The sequence below is a fragment of the Saccopteryx leptura genome, chromosome 9 (genome assembly GCF_036850995.1).
Source record: "Saccopteryx leptura isolate mSacLep1 chromosome 9, mSacLep1_pri_phased_curated, whole genome shotgun sequence".
NCBI classification, from domain to species: Eukaryota; Metazoa; Chordata; class Mammalia; order Chiroptera; family Emballonuridae; genus Saccopteryx; species Saccopteryx leptura.
This window is the reverse complement of record NC_089511.1, coordinates 44,272,134-44,291,254: the sequence shown is the minus strand read 5'-3', so window position 1 is coordinate 44,291,254 and position 19,121 is coordinate 44,272,134. Positions and strand designations below refer to the sequence as shown.

The 19,121-nt window shown below is 52.9% G+C and overlaps 1 protein-coding gene across 6 annotated transcripts; it reads left to right on the top strand.

Moving 5' to 3' along the window:
* The first annotated feature begins 5,286 nt into the window (after positions 1–5,286).
* On the top strand, positions 5,287–18,383 carry DPF1 (double PHD fingers 1). Of its 6 annotated transcripts, XM_066348529.1 has the most exons (13): positions 9,678–9,741; positions 10,958–11,057; positions 11,171–11,331; positions 11,407–11,514; positions 12,777–12,904; positions 13,161–13,250; positions 13,620–13,698; positions 13,942–14,073; positions 15,044–15,094; positions 15,185–15,304; positions 16,351–16,463; positions 17,024–17,135; positions 17,283–18,383. In XM_066348529.1, exons 2-13 carry the CDS (start codon positions 11,053–11,055, stop codon positions 17,351–17,353), a joined length of 1,170 nt encoding a protein of 389 aa, XP_066204626.1. In that variant the 5' UTR covers positions 9,678–9,741; positions 10,958–11,052; the 3' UTR covers positions 17,354–18,383. The 6 variants fall into 6 exon arrangements, with proteins under 6 accessions (XP_066204627.1, XP_066204625.1, XP_066204628.1 ...); XM_066348530.1 differs by lacking the exons at positions 9,678–9,741; positions 10,958–11,057 and adding an exon at positions 5,287–5,356 and having other exon boundaries at positions 17,054–17,135; XM_066348528.1 differs by lacking the exons at positions 9,678–9,741; positions 10,958–11,057 and adding an exon at positions 5,287–5,356.
* Positions 18,384–19,121: the final 738 nt, after the last annotated feature.

Sequence of the window (19,121 nt, the reverse complement as noted above, 5' to 3'; positions counted from 1 at the left end):
GGGATTGTTGTGAGGGCCACAGGTGTGTGTGAGATTGAGTGGTGCTTGCTGGAGGTTAGAGGGCTCAGTTACCAGGATGCTTGATATCTACCCCATCAGGGCAGCACACCTGAGTTCAAGTTCAGGCTTCTCCATTTATCCGTGAACTCCAACCAGAGACTGCACTTCTCTGGGGATGACAGACAGTAATGCATGTCCCACTTGGTTGTTGAGATTTTGTAAAACCCTCAGCCACAGGAATTTATGACCACAGATAATATTTATTGTGTGCTAAAGTGTGCCAGGCACTTTAAGTGCTTTACATGGACCAGCAGCATCCTCACCATGAAACTTGGAGGTTGAACTCCCATTTAACAGCTGAGGACAGTGAAGACCTAGAAAGGTTCAGGAAGTTCCAGCAGGGCTACAGAAGATACAGGAAGTTGGCCTGCAGGGCCCACGTGCCACCACTGGCTCTATGGCTCCCTATGAGCACTTCACCCCTCCAACTGCATTTGTTTCTTCTATCTCTATTTATCCCCAAACACTGACCTGGTGACTCGAAAGCCTTGTGGTCCTTAGAAAGACTTGGAGGCTTGTTAATGACAGATTCTGGGATCTCCCTTTGGAGACCCTGAATCCCTAGGACTGATGGGTAGAATGAATGGGAAGGGATGACATTTTCACAAAGGGCTCCAGAGGATTTTGACACAGGAAGTCAGCAACCCTCTTCTCCCTCAGAGTAGCACAGGAAGGAGGCATGAAATGTTACTGTCTGAGTCAGATTTCAGTTCAAATTCCAGATCTTCCTGGCCTAATTGTTGTGGACCGTTAATGGCAAAAAAGCCATTATAGATTCGAGGCTTGGCAGGGGGCTAAGTTCTACCCCCTCCATCTCCATATTTGGCTTTGATGCTGAGTGTTTGCACCCACTCCACTTCCTTCCTTGGGTTGCAGGAAGCAATATACATGCCCTTCCTCTGACTCGTTGTTTGTTTCAGATGTTTGTAAATTTCACTAATGTATCCTGTTTTTGCCTTGGGAGAGTTCCTGTCTTAGCCTTTGATGTGCAACTTTGTATCAGGGTCCTTGATTTGCATAGATCTATATAATAAAGCGAACTGGGGCTGTGAGGCACTCAGATGCTGCCAGGCAGTTTGAGGAGTCCTCCCGGTCCCATCGGTTTTGTTCTGACAAAGTGTGTTTCCTTAATTCCGCACCGTTATTTGGAGCTGCGCTGGTCCGCGGCACCTAATAGTGGGGCTCTTGGTGAGGGTATTGATTGCCCTCTGAGCCTCAGTTCCCTTGTCTGATGCTGAGGTGATGTTGAGATGACAAGTCCTGTTTCCTAAATGTGGTTGTGTGACTCAGTGATGTATAACCTGTAAAAACTCAGTACAGGTCCTGACACACAGGAAGAGCTAAGCCAACAAGACCTCACGTGTGTTTATTATTATTAATCATTACTGTTGTTGCCCTGGTATTGTGGGACCTCAGTCTCATCTCCTCTTCCTCAGTATCCTCATCTGGGAAAGAGACGTCTGCAGGTTATGTCTGAACATCACAAGGGTAGCTTAGGGGAGGGCTGTCTCCTCTGGAGATTAGTGGGGAAGACAGGCATGAAATGGGTTGTTAGCCTGACCTGTGGTGGCGCAGTGGATAAAGCGTTGACCTGGAAATGCTGAGGTCACCGGTTCGAAACCCTGGGCTTGCCTGGTCAAGGCACATATGGGAGTTGATGCTTCCAGCTCCTCCCCGCCTTCTCTCTCTCTGTCTCTCCTCTCTGTCTCTCCCTCTCCTCTCTAAAATGAATAAATAAAAAAAAATAAAAAAAGAAATGGGTTTTTTTGTTTTTTTTTTTTTTTTAGAGAGGAGAGAGAGAAGGAGAGAGAGAGACAGAGAGAGAGAGAAGAGAGAGACAGAGAGAGAGAAGGGGGGAGGAGCTGGAAGCATCAACTCCCATATGTGCCTTGACCAGGCAAGCCCAGGGTTTCGAACCAGCGACCTCAGCATTTCCAGGTCAATGCTTTATCCACTGCGCCACCACAGGTCAGGCATGGGTTGTTAATAGTGTCTTCCTCTGAAGCCTCAGGTGTCTGGGACAGAGGGTCTTCTAGTGATTCTACAAGAATCTTGGGTGGGAGGGTAGTCAGACCCTGGTGACCAGGTCATCCTGGGCAGACTCTGAGTCAGAGTTGGGGACCCAGTGTCTCCACTGGTTGGCCCCATTGCTCAAACATGTCTCTCCTGAGTCAAGATGCAGGAGCAGCCTGTGTCAAAGACTGGGGACACAGTGCTCTCTAGTGGTCAAATCCTTAGGTTCCAGGGTTAGATGTTACCAAAGGTTGGGACTTCCTGGATCACTATTTGGGTGACAGGAAGATCAGATTAGAACAGGAATTTGTCTTGTGTCTGGAGATATAAGAGGTCAGGACTCAAAAAGACAACTGAAATATCTTCCAAGAAGCTTCGCCTTGGCACCCCAGGCTGAGTCAGGAGCCTCCCTGTCCTGGCCATGACCCTTCTGCCTTGGCTGTTGTTGTGTGGTGATGGGTCTGTTACTCCACTGGACCATGAGCTTAAATTAAGGCAGGGTCTGGAGAAGAGCCATCAGACACATCTGCTGTGTCCCCAGCATGTCCACACAAGGATGGGGACCACAGTACTCTACAAACCAGTGAATGTGCCAGTCAGCCCCTCCCTTCTCTTTGCCTTTAGCACCAGACCATCTGTTGGGAAGGTTTTCTTAATACAGTCGCATCCCCATCCCCTTCAGGTTGTCCAAATATCCGTGTGTGGGAGGGCACAGCCTGGAGCCCATGTCACTCTCTCCCTGCTGGTTGCATGCCTCAGACCTTGACAATGCGGAGAGACAAAGAGCATAATGAGTAATAAATTCATTTATTTATTCAACAAATAATTATTGAGCACTAGCTATTTTCAGGCACTTTTCTTGGCACTGGGAGATAGCAGTGGATAAAACAACAGTCCTTGTCCTTATAAATGTTGATATTAAAATAGTAGAGACAGACAATAAATCAAATAAATAGGTCTGTAACATGACAACAAAAAGTAAAGCATTTAAGAGGACAGAGAATTATGGGGGGTACTATTTTAGTTGAAGTTGTCTCTGAGGAGGTAACATTTAATTAGAAACCTGAATAGAGGAATGGAGCCATGTGGGTATATGGGGAAAGAGCATTCTAGCAGAGAAAATGGCAGGTGCAAAGTTCCTGTTGCTGACACAAGATTGGAATGTTCCAGGGACAGAGAGGAGGTCAGTGTGGCTGGAGCAACGTAAGTCAAGGGAAAGAAGGAAGGAGATGAGATCAGAAATGTGATGGGGCCCTGGCCAGTTTGCTCAGTGGTAGAGTGTTAGCCCAGCATGTGGATGTCCCAGGTTCGATTCCCGTTCAGGGCACACAGGAGAAGCGCCCATCTGCTTCTCCACCCCTCCCTTAACCCTCTCATTCTCCCTCTCTCTCCCTGCTCCTGCAGCCATGGCTCAGTTGAAGCGAGCTGGCCCCAGGCACTGAGGATGGCTCCATGGCCTCCTCTTCAGGCATTGATAAGAGCTAGGTTACTGAGCAGCAGAGCAGCAGCCCAGATGGGCAGAGCATTGCCCCCTAGTGTGCTTGCGGAATGGATCGGGGTTGAAGCACGTGTGGGAGTCTGTCTATGCCTCCCCTCCTATCATTGAATAAAATAAATAAATACATAAACGTGATGGGGTTTGGGGACGGAATACAGAAAGGTTTTGAGGGCATACTAAGAGTTTTTTACATTTTATTCTAATTGTAAAAGTGGTCATTGGAGTGTTTGAACCAGAGAGCAGTGTGATGCCATGTTCTAGGTCACCCACTCTGGCTGCTGTGGGGCTGTTCAGGTGGGAGACAATGGTGGGCAGGAGATTGTGAAGAGGAGAAATGTGGGGTGGGTCCTGGATTTATTTTGTGAATGTAGAGATAACAGGATTTGCTGATGAGCTTGTGTGTGTGTGTGTGTGTGTGTGTGTGTGTGTAAAAGAACAGAGTCAAGGATAATTGATCACTTAGAACAAAATCTACTTTATAACGGCCTACAAGGCCCATGATCTGGATTCTTGTTCTCTCTCCAACCTTGTCTCCTTCTTCCCTCACTCTACTCCAGTTATACTAGCTTTCTTGCTGATCATTGAACATGCCAAGCTTGTTCTCCTTCCTCTAATATTGCATGGCTGGCCGCTTCTCAGATCTCAGCTTAAATGTCATCTCAGAGAGGCTACTCCTTTATAGTATTTAACACTCTAAAAAATGAACTTATTGCCTGACGAGGCGGTGGCGCAGTGGATAGAGCGTCGGACTGGGATGCAGAGGACCCGGGTTCGAGACCCCGAGGTCGCCAGCTTGAGTGCGGGCTCATCTGGTTTGAGGAAAAGCCCACCAGCTTGAACCCAAGGTCGCTGGCTCCAGCAAGGGTTTACTCGGTCTGCTGAAGGCCCGCGGTCAAGGCACATATGAGAAAGCAAGCAATAAACAACTAAGGTGTTGCAACGCGCAATGAAAAACTAATGATTGATGCTTCTTATCTCTCCGTTCCTGTCTATCCCTCTCTCTGACTCACTCTCTGTCTCTGTAAAAAAAAAAAAATTAAAAATAAATAAATAAATTTAAAAAAATGAACGTATCTAATTTTTTTGTTTATCATCTGCCTTTCTTTACTAGAAGGCAAACTCCTTGAGGGCAGCGACTCTGTTTGGTCACTGCTGTATCCCCAGTGTCTAGAAGAATGCTTGTCATATAGAAGACACTTAAGAAATGAACAAAGGCATTGATTAGTCTCCGTGCTTGTTCAGGCTGGCTTACACAAAAGAGATGCCCAAAGAAGCAGGCATAGACAAGAATACACGACAGAGTCTGCTGTCGTCCACATACTCTGGGAAGACCCAGAAGCTAGGGACCACTTGCTCCCTGGATTGTGGTGCCTGCAGGATAGAAAGCCCTAGTTGGGAACGGAGCAGCCCGAGTTAGAGGGAAGGATGCTCTGAGGCGAACCAAGCCCCGCCCAGTATCCCTAGCGGCCAATGGGCGCACGGTCCTCCCTACGCCTCCTGGGACGTGTAGTCCGTACTGGGGCTCTTTCGGGCGCCGCCGTGCGCCCTTAGTCTCCACGTCCCGACGTGCGCCGGGAGGCGCGGGGATTGGTTGAGCCCCACCCCCGCCCCGCCCCGCTCCGCTCGCGCCGCAGCCCCAAGAATGAATGAAATCGTAGTGCGCTGGGCGGTAGAGCGGGCAGCGCAGGCCGGGCTGGGCCCACGCGCGGCGGAAGCGGCGCCCCCGGCCGGAGGCGGCCCAGCCGAGCGGGCCATGGCCACCGCCATTCAGAACCCGCTCAAGTCGTGAGTGTCCCCGCCGTCCACGTCCCTCCATCCCCTCTGCCCTTACCCGGCTCTCGCTGGGGAGGAGGATGCAGTGCGAGGATGGTAGTGAAATGCTCCCCCTCCCGCCCCCGCCAGCTCGCCCCTATATTCCCTGGAGGGTCCACCACCCCCTGTCGCTCCCTGGGGTTGGGGTTGGGAACCCCTTCAGGGTCGCGGGGGCGCCTCTTCTTTGTCGCTGTCAGTAAAGGAATGTGGCGCGGGCTGGGGGGTGGTGGAGGTGGAGGCCGTTTCCCCACCCAGAGTGGGGGTAGGGGTTTCCCTTTCCTCCTCCTCCATCTCTTCTCCTCTGTGCCATGAGGAACGCCGGGCCCGCCCCGGCATGGGGCTGGGAGTACCCACACCGAAGTCCAGACCTCAGTTTCTAGGGTCTCCACCACCCTTTCCCCCCTCATCAAAACCTCTTTCTCTTTCCCCCTCTTTCTCGGCTCTTGCGGCTGTTGGGTGGGAGCTGAGACGTCGGGGGTTCCCGGTTAGATTCCTGTTGTCTCCCGTTTTTCCTCTCTGGGTATTCAGGAACTAGAAGCCCCGATGCACTGGTCAGCTTAGACCATGGGATTCCTCTCTCTCATACACATCTTAACTCGAGCATCTCTCATCTTGGGGACTGGATGCCTCCGGAGAGGGTGCTGAGCTCCCTCAGTCTCTGAGAATTCCCTCCCTTTCTCACTGTCCTCGTCCCTTCTCCGTGCGTTAGTTTGCTCCTGGGCCTAGTGTCTGGGAACCAGGATGCCAGGGTTTGCGCCTGCCTTCCTCCCCTATCTGCCCTCTCCTTGCCATCCTCGATCTCTTCACCTCTCTTTCCTTTACCCTCTATCTCTCTCTCGCCCTCGTCGGGACCCGGGTCTCCAAGGTACCAGCTCTCCCCACCCCCTTTCTCAGGCGGTGACTGCGGGCTCGGAGAGACAGGAGCGTGGCCGCTCGGGTTCTCCCTCCCAGGCTGGCAAGCGCGCACTCCCCTCCCCCTCCTTCCGGGTCTGGGGGAGGAGACCAAGGGCGACTGCCCGCGCGCCGCACAAAGGGGTCCCGGGTTACCTCCCCCACCCTTCTCCCTACCGTGTGATCTCGCTGCCTTGACCTTGAGCTTCGTATGTTTGGGGGGTGCGGAGAGGGGTGGGACTCAGGAACGCCCCTCATCCCAAGGGCTTTGCCGGGTGGCTGGACCTAAGCCCCCGTAGTTGCTTGTGGTTGGTTTCTAGTGGGGAAAAGTTGGGAGAGGTAGGGAGCGGAGGTGTGGTGGGAAGGCTCGTAGGCACACGACTACACGTGTGGCTTTGCGATGAGCAAAAGAGGGCTTGGAGAGCAAGTGTGGAGCTTGGGTCAGTGTGAGATGGTGTGTGATGGGGACAACTTTCAGCTTCCTTCTCACTGTAAGTCGTATACACACAGAACTATGTCTCCTCTATGAGGGGATCCCCTCCAGCTGGCTGGGACCGGGTTCCTGTGCCTTGGTGGATTTATAGGCAGATATCCAGGCCTCTTCACTCTGACCCTGCCTAGTCCCCTAGGAGCATAAGTGGGGCAGCCCATCGCAGGGACTTGGGAGACCAGAGTCAGCACAGGGGTGGTAGTGCCAGCACCTTCCTTTGCTCTCACCTTCAGAAGCTTCTGCAGGGGTGAGGGTAGGGACTCCTGAAAGAATGTGCAAGTCTAATCTTGGGAGTGGGAGGCTGGAGCGTGCAGCCCTTGAGAGTTCTGAATGCCTGCATTCAAACCCCAGCTTAAGCCATTCATTTCCCCCTCCCCCAGCCTCAGTATTACCATTGTTAATTGGGGAATCAACGGTTCTTATTACCTCGGGTGGCTGCTTGATCTTTGTAGAGCACTTTGTAGAACCTGACCCTAACTAACTTTAGTGATTATTCATAGTACAGTAGTGTCAATACGATTTCATTTGTGGTCCAGTTTCCCATAGAGCACTGTGGGATGAAGATAGGAGTATTGTTTGGGCAGGGGAAAGAACTGGGAATTCAAGTGTGGGAGAGGTCTGTGAAGGTGATGAGGGTTGTAAGAAAAGGGAGGGAGTGGCCTGACCTGTGGTGGCGCTGTGGGTAAAAGCGTCGACCTGGAATGCTGAGGTCACCAGTTCAAATCCCTGGGCTTGCTTGGTCAAGGCACATATGGGAGTTGATGCTTTCTGCTCCTCTCCCCTTCTCTGTCTCCTCTATCTAAAAAATGAATAAATTTAAAAAATCTAAAAAAAAAAAGAAAAGGGAGGGAGACCCCTCTCCAAGTGTCCACCTGGGTCTGTGGGTCAAATTGTGCTGGTGGACAAAGGCCTCCAGAAGTAGACGGGGTGTCCGCACTAAGGCTCCAAATTAACCAAATTGATTTGAGAGTTCTAGGTTAGGGCAGGAGCAAGCCAGCATTTCTGAGTCTAGAGGTGTGGGGAATAGTGTTAGAGGGTGTGTTGGGGATATATGAGGGTGATGGCAGGTCAGATAGGAAGGTGGCAAGGACACACACAGTCTGAGCTGAGCTAATGAGTCAGGGGGCAGGGCTTACTGTGGATGACATATGTAGTGGCCAGTACAGGGGCCTGAAGGCCAGAGTGAGCGTGGGGCTGCCAGCTCCCCTTGTCTGGGCCAGATGGGAAGCAGAGACTCCCTCCTTTAAGGCATTACCTGGAGCAGATGGGGAGAGTTTGTGGAAGGGGTCTAAGACTAGAGGTGTGTGTGTGTGTGTGTGTAGAAGTGACCACGGGGTGGGAGGCCCAAGAGGGTCTCTCTCACCAGCGGGAGATGAGGGCATCTAGTAACTAAAGAGGTGAAGACATCCTGGTGGACAGGATGTTGGTGGGTGTTTTCATACATGTGCAGGCTCAGACCTGAACACAAAGTTTGGACTAGGACGGCTTGGGATGTGTGCATGGAGAAACTAAGTGTTTGACCAGGTGAGTCAGCTCACTCTCTGGGGATCCCTTAGGATTGAGTTGAGTCACTGTGGGTGACAGTAGGAGAGAGAAGGTGGTAAGGTCCACTTGGGGACACAGATGTCTGTGGGAGTGAATCCTTCCCTCATTTGCACCTTCAAATAGCCTCCAGGAGCAGAGGGCATTTAACTTCACCTCCTTGTGTCTCAGAGTTCTCATCAGGGAAATGAAGGTAATAATAACATCACCCCAGCTGGGAAGGGGGGTCATTTTGAGGACTAAATGAATCCCTGTGAAGCACTTAGAACTGTGTCCTGTACATGGTTGGTGTTCAGTATATTTATTCATTCATCCAATAAATATTTATTGAGCATTTACTATGTGCCAGGCATTATTCTTTCTAATAATGGTAATAATATTACCATTTTACATCTTAGTACATATCAGATTCTTTTTTAAAAATTTTATTTATTGATTTCAGTGAGAGAGGAAGAGAGGGAGAGAGAGAGAGAAAGACAGGAACTTGGAGCCGTTCCTGCATGTGCCCTGACTGGGGATTGAACCAGCAACCTCTGTGCTTCAGGACGATGCTCCAACCAACCAAGCTATCCTTTTTGTGGGATGAATGAATGAATGTACCTTTTAAAACACTTTACTTATATTACTCATTTAATCCTGACAACAATCTAATTAGGCACCACCCTGATGAGGAAACTGAGGCCTAGAAAGATTATATAATTTGCTCAAGGTCACATGGCCACTAAGTGGCAGAGCCAGGATTTGAACCTAGGAGGTGTGGCTACAGCTCCTAACTAACACTGCCACTGTCAGGCCTGCGAAGAGGTTGAGCAGGTTGGGCGGGGTCACTGCGAGTGTTACAGCTCCTAGTGGGACAGGACAGAGTAGGGCTCTCTGGTGCTAGGTGGTGAGGAGGAGGTGGCAGTGAGCCAATGTCTGCAGTGCGTGGGATGTTTGTGTGGGCACCTGTAAAGTGTCTCTGAGTCTCCTGGCACTGAAGTGTGTGTGAGTGTAAATGTGTGTTAGTATGTGGGGTGTGGGAGTGGAGTGTACGTGAGTCTCACTGTGGGCGGCAGTGAGTATACGTGTGAATTGTGTAAACAGTCGCGTGTGGGTGTGAGTCCAGTTGTGCGTGTGAATGTACTCCCATGAGACCAGATGTGTGTATGAGTGACTGTGTGTGAGTAACTGTGCATGCTGCCTAGGCCCCACCTCTGCACCCCTTTCCCCGCTGGGTCCCGCTAGCCCCCAAGCTTGGACTACGACTCCCAGCATGGCCCAAAAGGGCCCGCCCCACCCCCTGATTGGCTGTGGCCCCCGTGCTCCCGCCCCCCGGGAATGAATGGATGGGCGGCCTCTGCGCCCGCCTGAGCGCTGGGAGGACCGACCCGGCGGGGACCTGCTGGGGGCAGGACCCAGGGAGCAAGATGGCTACGGTCATCCCCGGCCCCCTGAGGTGATGCAGGGGCGGGGGGAGAGGGGGGGCGAGGAAGTGAAGGAACTCGCAGGCAGGTCTGCGCGCGGGCGTGTGTGTGTGTGTGTGTGTGTGTGTGTGTGTGTGTGTGTGTGTGTGTGTGTGGCGGCTGGGGGTGGGGCCGATGGGATGTCTGGGGGGCTGTCACCTTGGGCCCGGCTGCGCGGGGGTGCAAGTGTGTGACTATGGGTCTCTGGCAAGAACGGGGTCCGACGCGCTGTTTGTGGAGGAGCGGAGGGCGTGGGGAACTCGGATTCCTGTTCGAGTCCTCTTCGGGGCAAGGGTCACGTCCTGCCCTGTGACCCCCGGGGTAAGGGAGAGGGTAGAATGGGGGTGGGGGTGGGGGTGCGAGGACCTTGGTAAACTTGAGTGAAGCCCACATTATCTTTGTCTTGGTATGTGGAATGTGTGTCACTTGTTTGCCTTCTGTTTTTTTGGGGGATATGTGTGTGGGTATGTTTCATTTCTTTTATTCTACACTAGGTTTCTAGATATTTGGGTCTTTGAGTGTGCGTACATGTCCTTTGAAATTGTTCATCATTTGTGTTCTGTGTCTTTGGATATGTAGGTATGCATGTATCTATGTGTAAATTTTGGTGTGAATATGGGTAGATATCTGTTTCTATGTTGTATATGGGTGTCTTTGTGTGTTTGGATATGTGATATTTTAGATGTTGGTTTCTATATTATATATCTTTGTGAATGAATGTCTATCCTGTGTGGGTCTGTATGATTTCTTTGTATAGTGTATGTGTGTGTGATTTGTTTGTGTTGTGTCTTTGGATATACGTGTAAATGGATTTGTGGGTAGTTTACCTTAACATTCCTTTTAACATTTGTGCATCTGTACGTGTGCTTGCATGCTTGAGTGTGTGTATATGTGTGGTGTGGTGTGTCTGATCTGTCTGCACGTTTTGTGTCTTTGTGTGGTTGATTTATTTATGTTGTGTGTCTTTGGATATGTGATGCATATTTGTGCATGGATATATGTGTGGCATATGTTTCTACACTGTGACTTGGGATATTTATTTTTCAGTAGATATGTGTGTGCACATATGTGAGATTTGTTTCTCCTTTGTGAGTCTTGGGATATGTCTCTTTGTGTGAATTGGTGCGAGTTTGTGTGATTTGTTTGTGTTGTGTGTTTGGATATCTGCACGTATGGATGGATGGGTCCAATGTATTTTTGTTTCTATAGTGTGCATATCCACTGGTTGGCTCAAGGCCTGTTTGAGTCCCACTCCGGGTGTGTGGTGGGGGACTCCTGAGTCCAGAAGATACAGAAGGGGAGAGATGAGGTTGTCCACCCATTCCTAGTGGGTGGGCTAGGGGAGGAATGCGGGGCAACCTGGTGCACCTACCCTTGCTGACAGCCTCCTGCCCCCTCACCGCCCCTCACCGCCCCTCACAGCCTAGGAGAAGACTTCTACCGCGAGGCCATCGAGCACTGCCGCAGCTACAACGCGCGCCTCTGCGCGGAACGCAGCCTGCGCCTGCCATTCCTCGACTCTCAGACCGGTGTGGCCCAGAACAACTGCTACATCTGGATGGAGAAGACCCACCGTGGGCCCGGTACCCGCCGGGAGGGTGGGGGCAGGGCTGGGCGGCAGCATCTCAGCCTTGGTCTTACAGCCCGTTTCACTCCAGGTTTGGCTCCCGGACAGATCTACACATACCCCGCCCGCTGTTGGAGAAAGAAACGGAGACTCAACATTCTGGAAGACCCCAGACTCAGGCCCTGCGAGTACAAGATCGGTGGGTAAAGCTGTCCATGCCTGAGGTGGCTGACCTCTGTGCACTCCCCCAGCAACGCTAAGTGTGGAGATGCCAGTGTGTGTCTGAGCCTTCACCTTATCTCCCTCCCAGCCAGTGTCTGAGTGAGTGTGCCTGGTGTAGTAGAGATTCTCCCGTTTTCCCCGAGTGACTGAGCTTTGGACTGAACTTCTCTGACATGGGCCCAGGTGTATTTGAGAGCAGAGTAGTGTCTGTTATGTGTGTCTAGTGGTATCCAGCCTTTGTATCTCTTCCCTTGGGAGCTGGGATCTATCAGAGTATCTGGCTCTGTTTTTTTCTGTGGAATATTTCTGGATGTGTCAGCGTGTGATTGTAACTCTTGTGGTTTGTAGAAGAGTGTGTCTAAGTGTCTGACACTTGGTGTTTCCAAGTGTATTTGTATTAGGTTTATTTCCTCGTGTGTGTGTGTGTGTGTGTGTGTGTGTGTGTGTGTTGTGTCTGGTATATCAGGGTGTCCAGCTGCTCTTCCATCAGGTGTCCCAGTGCTTGGAATGTCTGGGAAGCTCTCTTCCCTTAGTATCTGGTGTATTGGGTGTGTTTCTGGCCATGTGTATTCATCCACCAGAGTGTCTGGCCTTATCATTTCAATGTGTCCAGTACTATTAGTCACTGGCTGTTTCTCTTCCCTGTCCAAGTATATCCAGGTGTCTGTGAGTCCAGATAGAGCAGGTCCAGGTGTCTACCTGGCTGTGTCTTCTTGGGTGTGTCTGACTGCCTCAGGGGACTGTCTGTATCTTCCATGTATATGTCCATATGTATCCATCAGAGTGATTCTCTCTAGGTGTGTCTATGTCTTCCTTGTGTATGGCCAGGTATATAATAGGATCTGGTTATGTCTTCCCCAGCTGAGTCTGGCTACGTCTCAAATGATCTGTCTGTATATCCCCTGTGTATGCCCATGTGTGTCCTGTTTGTCTGTTTGTATCTCTATATTTGTCTGGGTGTGAGGGTCTGGCTGGGTCGCCTCCATGTGCTTAGGTATATACAAGGGTCTGGCTGTGTCTCTTCCTGAGTGTGTCCTAGAGAACCTGCGGGTCTGGCTGTGTCTTCTCCGGGGTCTGAGCACCCTTCTCAGTGTGTATAGTTGAATCTTTGAGTCTGCTGCTGGTGGAGAGTGGGAAAGCCTCTTCCCTCCCTCAGTGAGCGTGGTTCCCCCAACGGGGTGTTTGTGTCCTTCAGGGTCAACTTCCCCACTTGACCCTCCCCCATGGCCTTGTCCCCAGATTGTGAGGCACCCCTGAAGAAGGAGGGTGGCCTCCCAGAAGGTCCAGTCCTTGAGGCTCTCCTGTGTGCTGAGACAGGGGAGAAGAAGATTGAGCTGAAGGAGGAGGAAGCCATTATGGACTGCCAGGTAGGACCACTCCCAGGGGCCTCAGCTGCTCTCTGACCCCTGCCTCCTGCCCCGGAGCCTCCTATTCCTGCTCTGAAACCTCCCCAGAATCCCTAGGGCCTTGTGACATCTTAAGTCTTCGTCCTCCCGCACCTCACCTCTTTGGGAGACCTCCTGACTTGCCCTGCCACCCTAGTCTCCAGCTCTGCACAGGGCCCCCAAGCAGAACAGGGCCCCCCATTTTCTTGACTCCAGTTTCCCTTCTCCTGGTGCCCAGAAACAGCAACTGCTGGAGTTTCCACATGATCTCGAGGTGGAAGAGTTGGAGGATGACATTCCCAGGAGGAAAAACAGGGCCAAAGGAAAGGTATCTATCTCCTCATCACCCCTCCCCTCAAAGCAGACCTCACTTACTAAACAGACATGGCGGTCAGACCCGCCCCAGTGTGACCTCATTTAACCCTAAGAACAGCTGGGGGGATCTTATACCCATTTCACAGATTAGTAGGCTGAGGCTCAGCTATATTAAACCATCTGCAAACCAGAGATTGTAAAGCAGGCTCGAAGTGTCTTCATACCTAGGCTACAGACACAGAGGAAACTGAACCTCAGAGAGGTTGAACTACTTAAGGCCCACTGTTAGAAAGTGGCAGAGCTGTGATTCAACTTTCAGGATGAACATTGTTTTAGTTCCCTCCCTTCCGTGGCCGCTCCTTACTCCTGACTCCTTCTGCAGGCATATGGCATTGGGGGTCTCCGGAAACGTCAGGATGCTGCTTCCCTGGAGGACCGAGACAAGCCGTATGTCTGTGATAGTGAGTCCTTCTGAAGAGGGGGAAAAAGAGAGAGAGAGAGAGCGAGAGAGAGAAAGACAGACAGAGAGAGAGAGAGACAGAGAAGTCTAAGGACCAGTCCCTTCCTGCCACCCCTCCTTTTGGGACCCTAGTGAGGGGAAGCTCAGGCCTATGGCAGAGGGGGAGGTGTGATCCTGGAGGCCCCCGTGGAGGCAGCAGGGGTTGGGAGGGCTGACTGGCCCTCCTGCTCGCTCTGCTCTCCAGTCTGTGGGAAACGGTATAAGAACCGGCCCGGGCTCAGCTACCACTACACCCACACCCACCTGGCTGAGGAGGAGGGGGAGGAGAACACCGAGCGCCACGCCCTGCCCTTCCATCGGAAAAACAACCATAAACGTGAGCAGGCAGGCCAGCTGGGGCTGGTGAGGGGCCCAGGGAATGGGGGATGAGGAGCCTGGGAGGGAGGGGGCACGTTAAACATTTCTGGAAAATCTCCAGCTCAGCGGTCCCCTCCCCCCACCGACCATGGGGAAGCTGGCTCTGGGGTTGCCATGGCAACCAACCATCTCTCTCTCTCTCTCTCTCTCTCTCTCTCTCTCTTTCTCTCTCTCTCTCTCTTTCTCCCCCTCCCTCTCTCTCCCTCTCTCCCTTCCTCTCTCCCTCCCTCTCTCCCTCACTCCTGGCCGGGCATAATATTTCTGGGTCTGATTTATTGTTTCAATTAGAGCTTGGGGAGGGAGGGGGGTGATAGATGACTCCCCTCCCTTCCTGCTTCCCTTTCTCCCTTCTTCTAAGCTTTGGTGGAGGGGCAAGGTTTGTGGCCTGGGAGTCCCTTGTGACCATCCATGCCAATTCCATGCCCACCCCGAAAAGTGAAGGATGGGGCAGAGCCTGGAGGGAGGCTCTGTCCGTGGAGAAACCATCTCCGTGCCCATCCCTTCGTGGGAGAGGACAGTGTCTTTGTCCTTTCCCCTCTGCACACCCAGGCAGCTGTGTTCAGAATTTTCCACACCAGATCTCGGCTAGTGGTGTTAACTCAATTTTTATCTAGTCGGGGCTTAGTTGGGAGTAGCTGATAGAAGTGTGTATGCACGGGGAAGTAGGGGCTCTTCCTGAAGCTGTATTTGCCATGTGTTCACTTAATAAAGAGGACATGTCAACTGATAACAAAGAAATGGGGAGATACTGATGAGAATTACTTGGGGCCCCCAACTCTCTTTTGCTACTGGGCACAGCTTGGGGTAGCTACTCTCTCCCCAACTCCCCCAAGCCTGGGCCTAGGCCTCCACCCCTGGGACTGAGGCTGGGGGCAGGGTGGAGCCTCGCCTATGGTGAAAGTCCCTCTCTCTGTCCCCCTCACCCCCAGAGTTTTACAAAGAGTTGGCCTGGGTCCCAGAAGCGCAGAGGAAACACACAGGTAGGGATACCTCCTCTGCCCCTACTTTTGCAGCAGACTTTGAGTGGGTGCTCCTTCTTGCCCACACCGACTCTGCCTACTCTCTTTCAGCCAAGAAGGGGCCTGATGGCACTGTCATCCCCAACGGCTACTGTGACTTCTGTCTTGGTGGTTCCAAGAAGACGGGGTGTCCTGAGGACCTCATTTCCTGTGCTGACTGTGGGCGATCAGGTGATGCCCCCACCTGAGGCTTCTGGGGGTGGGGGTGGAGAGGACTCCAGGAGTCCAGATCTGGAGGATGGGAGGCAGAGTGAGGACTGGGGGGGACCCAGAGCACCCCAGGGGCACTGAGGAGAACAAGAGCTAGTCGGACTGACTCAACTGCTGAGGATTGTGGGAAACTGAGTGGGGTCGGGGAAGCTCTGTGAATAACGGATGTGGTTGTGTTGGCATGGCGGGTGGTGACACGTGCTTATCCTGGTGGGATAAGTAAAAGCAGGTTACTGTAACGTTGTGGGTAGTGGGCTGTGATAGTGAGTAATGGATTGCCACTGTCTGGGTACTGCGGATAACAGAGGGTGCTTGCCATGAAGTTGTGGTTAATAGTTGTGGTTTCCCATGGTAAACTTGTGGGTAACAGACTGTGGTGGCCTTAGCCCAGTGGTAATGAATTGTGGTTGCCATGGTGTTATGGGGAGTGTAGTATGGCTGTCCTGGCAACTGGGTGTAGTAGAGTGTAGCTGTGGCACTGGGGTGGTGGGGTGATGGGTGGATTGGCATCACACAGTATTGCTATTAACAGTTTGGTTGCTGGGGCATCCTGTGTAATGAGCTTGAGCTGCAGGGAACCCCAGGGTGTCCCCCAGGGCTCTCCTTGTGGACAGTGGTTGCCATGGCATTGTGGCTGGGGGAATGAGTTTGCCACAATATGTGGTTACCTCTGCACAGTGGTTAACAGAATGTGGCTGCCCGGTGTTGTGGGTGGTAGGAAGTGGTTGCCACAGCACTCTGGGTAATGGAATGCGGTTGCCATGGTGTTCTGGGGAGCAGAGTGTGGTTGTCATGGTGGCTGGGTAGGAGACTGGTGGCCACGGCAGCGCTTGCTTGCAGTAGGCTGCTGGGCACCCTGGGCATGGTGGGGGTAGGCTGTGGACCCAGAAGCTCATTAGCCTTATAAGCCAGGGGTAAGGGCCGAGTCAGTTCTCCCCCCAGCTCTGGGTCAGTAGTGACCACAGGCTTGGTGACCCCTAACCTCATCCCTGCCCCTTGGTCCCTAGGACACCCCTCGTGTTTACAGTTCACGGTGAACATGACGGCAGCTGTGCGGACCTACCGCTGGCAGTGTATTGAGTGCAAGTCCTGCAGCCTGTGTGGCACCTCAGAGAATGACGTGAGTGTCCCCCACCCACCTCCCCTGGGACATGTCCCCAGGTGGCCACCCCACCTGGCACCTCCACCGTTGCCAGTTGGGCCCAAAGCCTTTCCCTGGAGCGCCCCCTCCCTGCCGGCGACCACTAGTAATCTGTATTATTATTATTGTTAGTGGCCATTCATTGAGCCCGGCACTTAATACTCTTCATCTCCCTGACTCCTCCCAACCACCCTCTGAGGTAGGTGCTTGTGTTCTCACTTCACAGAGAGGGGAAATGACTTACCCAGGGTCAGCCAGCTAGGGAAGTGATACAGCTGGGACCTGAACCCATGTCCATTGTTTCCAGAGCTGGTATCAGAGCATTTTAGCGCCGTTTTTAGTGTTCTACGAATCTGAAGCCCAGACTACAGATGGCACACTGACAGTCCTTGGGTGTTTTGCTCAGCCAAGCAGGGTTTTGCCGATTCTGTGGCGCAGAGACCTCTGGGAGCCCTTTCTTGTGGAAGGTCCCCCACCAGCCCCTTTGAGTAGCTCTTGCCCCAGTCTCCCACCCTGGTTTCTGGTGCCCATGCCCCCAGGGTGCCAGCTGGGCAGGTCTCACCCCCCAGGACCAGCTGCTGTTTTGTGATGACTGCGATCGGGGTTACCACATGTACTGCCTGAGCCCCCCCATGGCGGAGCCCCCGGAAGGTGAGAGAAGAGGTGGGCACAACTTGGTGGTGGGTGGGCTGGAAAATTGTCTTCCTGCTGGTGAAGACCCTACCCTCTGGATGGGAGGGGCTGGGCTGCCCTCCCTGAACGGGGGCCCACCTTTCTGTCCTCTGGCCATTCCCACAGGGAGCTGGAGCTGTCACCTCTGTCTTCGGCACCTGAGAGAGAAGGCCTCTGCCTACATCACTCTCACCTAGACCCGGCTCTGGCTGCCTGGACCTCTGGGGTGGGGCCTGCCCGCCTGCCTCTTGGAGCTCCTTTACTCTCCTCGTCCTTAACGCACCACAGTGAGAGGGGTAGCGGGGAGCCCGAGAGGGGCTGGGCCACCCCCTGCCCTCTGCGCAAGTGGAATGTTTGCGCTGCGGGTTGGGGGGCCCAGTAGGGCTCTTCTCCCTTCCTCCCTCTTTCCCCATCCCTTGGCAAATGGGCACCAGGGGCTTCTGCTCCCCTCAAAGCCATACCCCGCCCCTCTGGGCGGGCACGAGGGGTGGTGGATGCCAGCCGGGGGCTTGGACCCAGTCTTTTTCTAAAGAAAAAGTCAAAAACTTAAAAAAAAAAAAAAAGAAAAAATTAATATATACAAAGAGTCCTATAAGGCCTGGCTGGGTCGAAGGAGCATTGCTGACCGACTCCACTGGGCACCAGTCTGTGCCAGCTTCCTGCCTGGTAGCCCCTCCCCCCAGTTTTGGAGCTGCAACTGTCCCACCTCCCCACCCCCAGGTGGGTACCATTCCCCCCTCTTGGCCAGGGCAGGTGGGTGTGGTGTCCACCCTTAGTCCCCTTTTGGTGCCCAATGTGGATACTGCATGACGTGAACCATGGTTTTGAACTGTTCCTGCCCCCTCTGAGAGCCCCACCCTGCCTGCCAAGGCCACAGGTGTTGCTGGTGGGGGCCCTGCCCAGCGCCTGCTGGGAATGAGAAGCACAGACTCTGCAACGGACTCGTTTTTCCTCCTCCCCCACCCTAATCCCCGCCGGCCAGGCTGGACTGCCCCTTGCCCCCCTCGCTAACCATTTTGGAGGTAGCAAGGGGGAGTGGTTGTTTCTTGTGGTTGTGTGTGTTTGTTGTTTGGGTTAAAAAAAGGGAAATTGAGACTGCAAGTGGGTGAGGTTGTGGGTTTGGGGGGGTCTCCCCCAATCCAGGCATGCCCCCTCTTGTAAATGAGTCTCCTTTATTGCCTGCCTCTGCTGTGAATTAACTTGTTCTGTGTATTAAACTGGGCCTGACCCCTCTGCCACGACTGCCTCCTTCTCCAGGCTGGTTTGGGGCGTCACCAAGAAGGGGAGCCGAGGCCTCGTTGGGGGGAGAAGTGACTGAAGTTAACAGCTGGAGCTGGTCCCTACTTCCATTTCCCCCCCTGCACCCCGCCTTTCTGACTTTGTCCCACCTCCTCTCTGCCTTGGCAGAAAGGAGAAGAGGGGGGATGGGGTGGAGGGAACTCCGGCCCAGCCAGCTGTGGTTGCCATGGCAACAGACTGCTGCAGCTGCAGCAGAAAGCCAAGAGGAGAAGGCGGGGAGCTGGGGACTGGGGGAAGGGAATGGATGAAAAGATGAAAACCGTTAGGCCAGGAGGGGTAGAGGGCAGGATGCCAGAAGCACCTCACCCTAGTGCTGGACATCACCTGCGGCTCCCTGTGCGGGGCCAGGAGTGGAGGGCAAGAGCAGAGGAGAGAGGGACACGGGGACATTAGGAGAGAAGCTGAGATTTGGGTGAAGTGGGGTGAGGATTGGGAAACGGGACGCAGAGTGATCAGGAGAGAGACACAGATGTGAGAATAACAAATTTATAGAGAATCAGAAAAAAGACAGCAGGAGAGAACGGAAGAGGGAAGCAAAAGATCTGGAGAGATGCAGACGAGGAGAGCCACAGGAATCCGAGGGTAAGAGAGAGATGGAGATTTAGTGGGAGAGGAAATAATGTTAATAAAAAATAGACACATCAGGGAGACGGATGAAGTAGACAG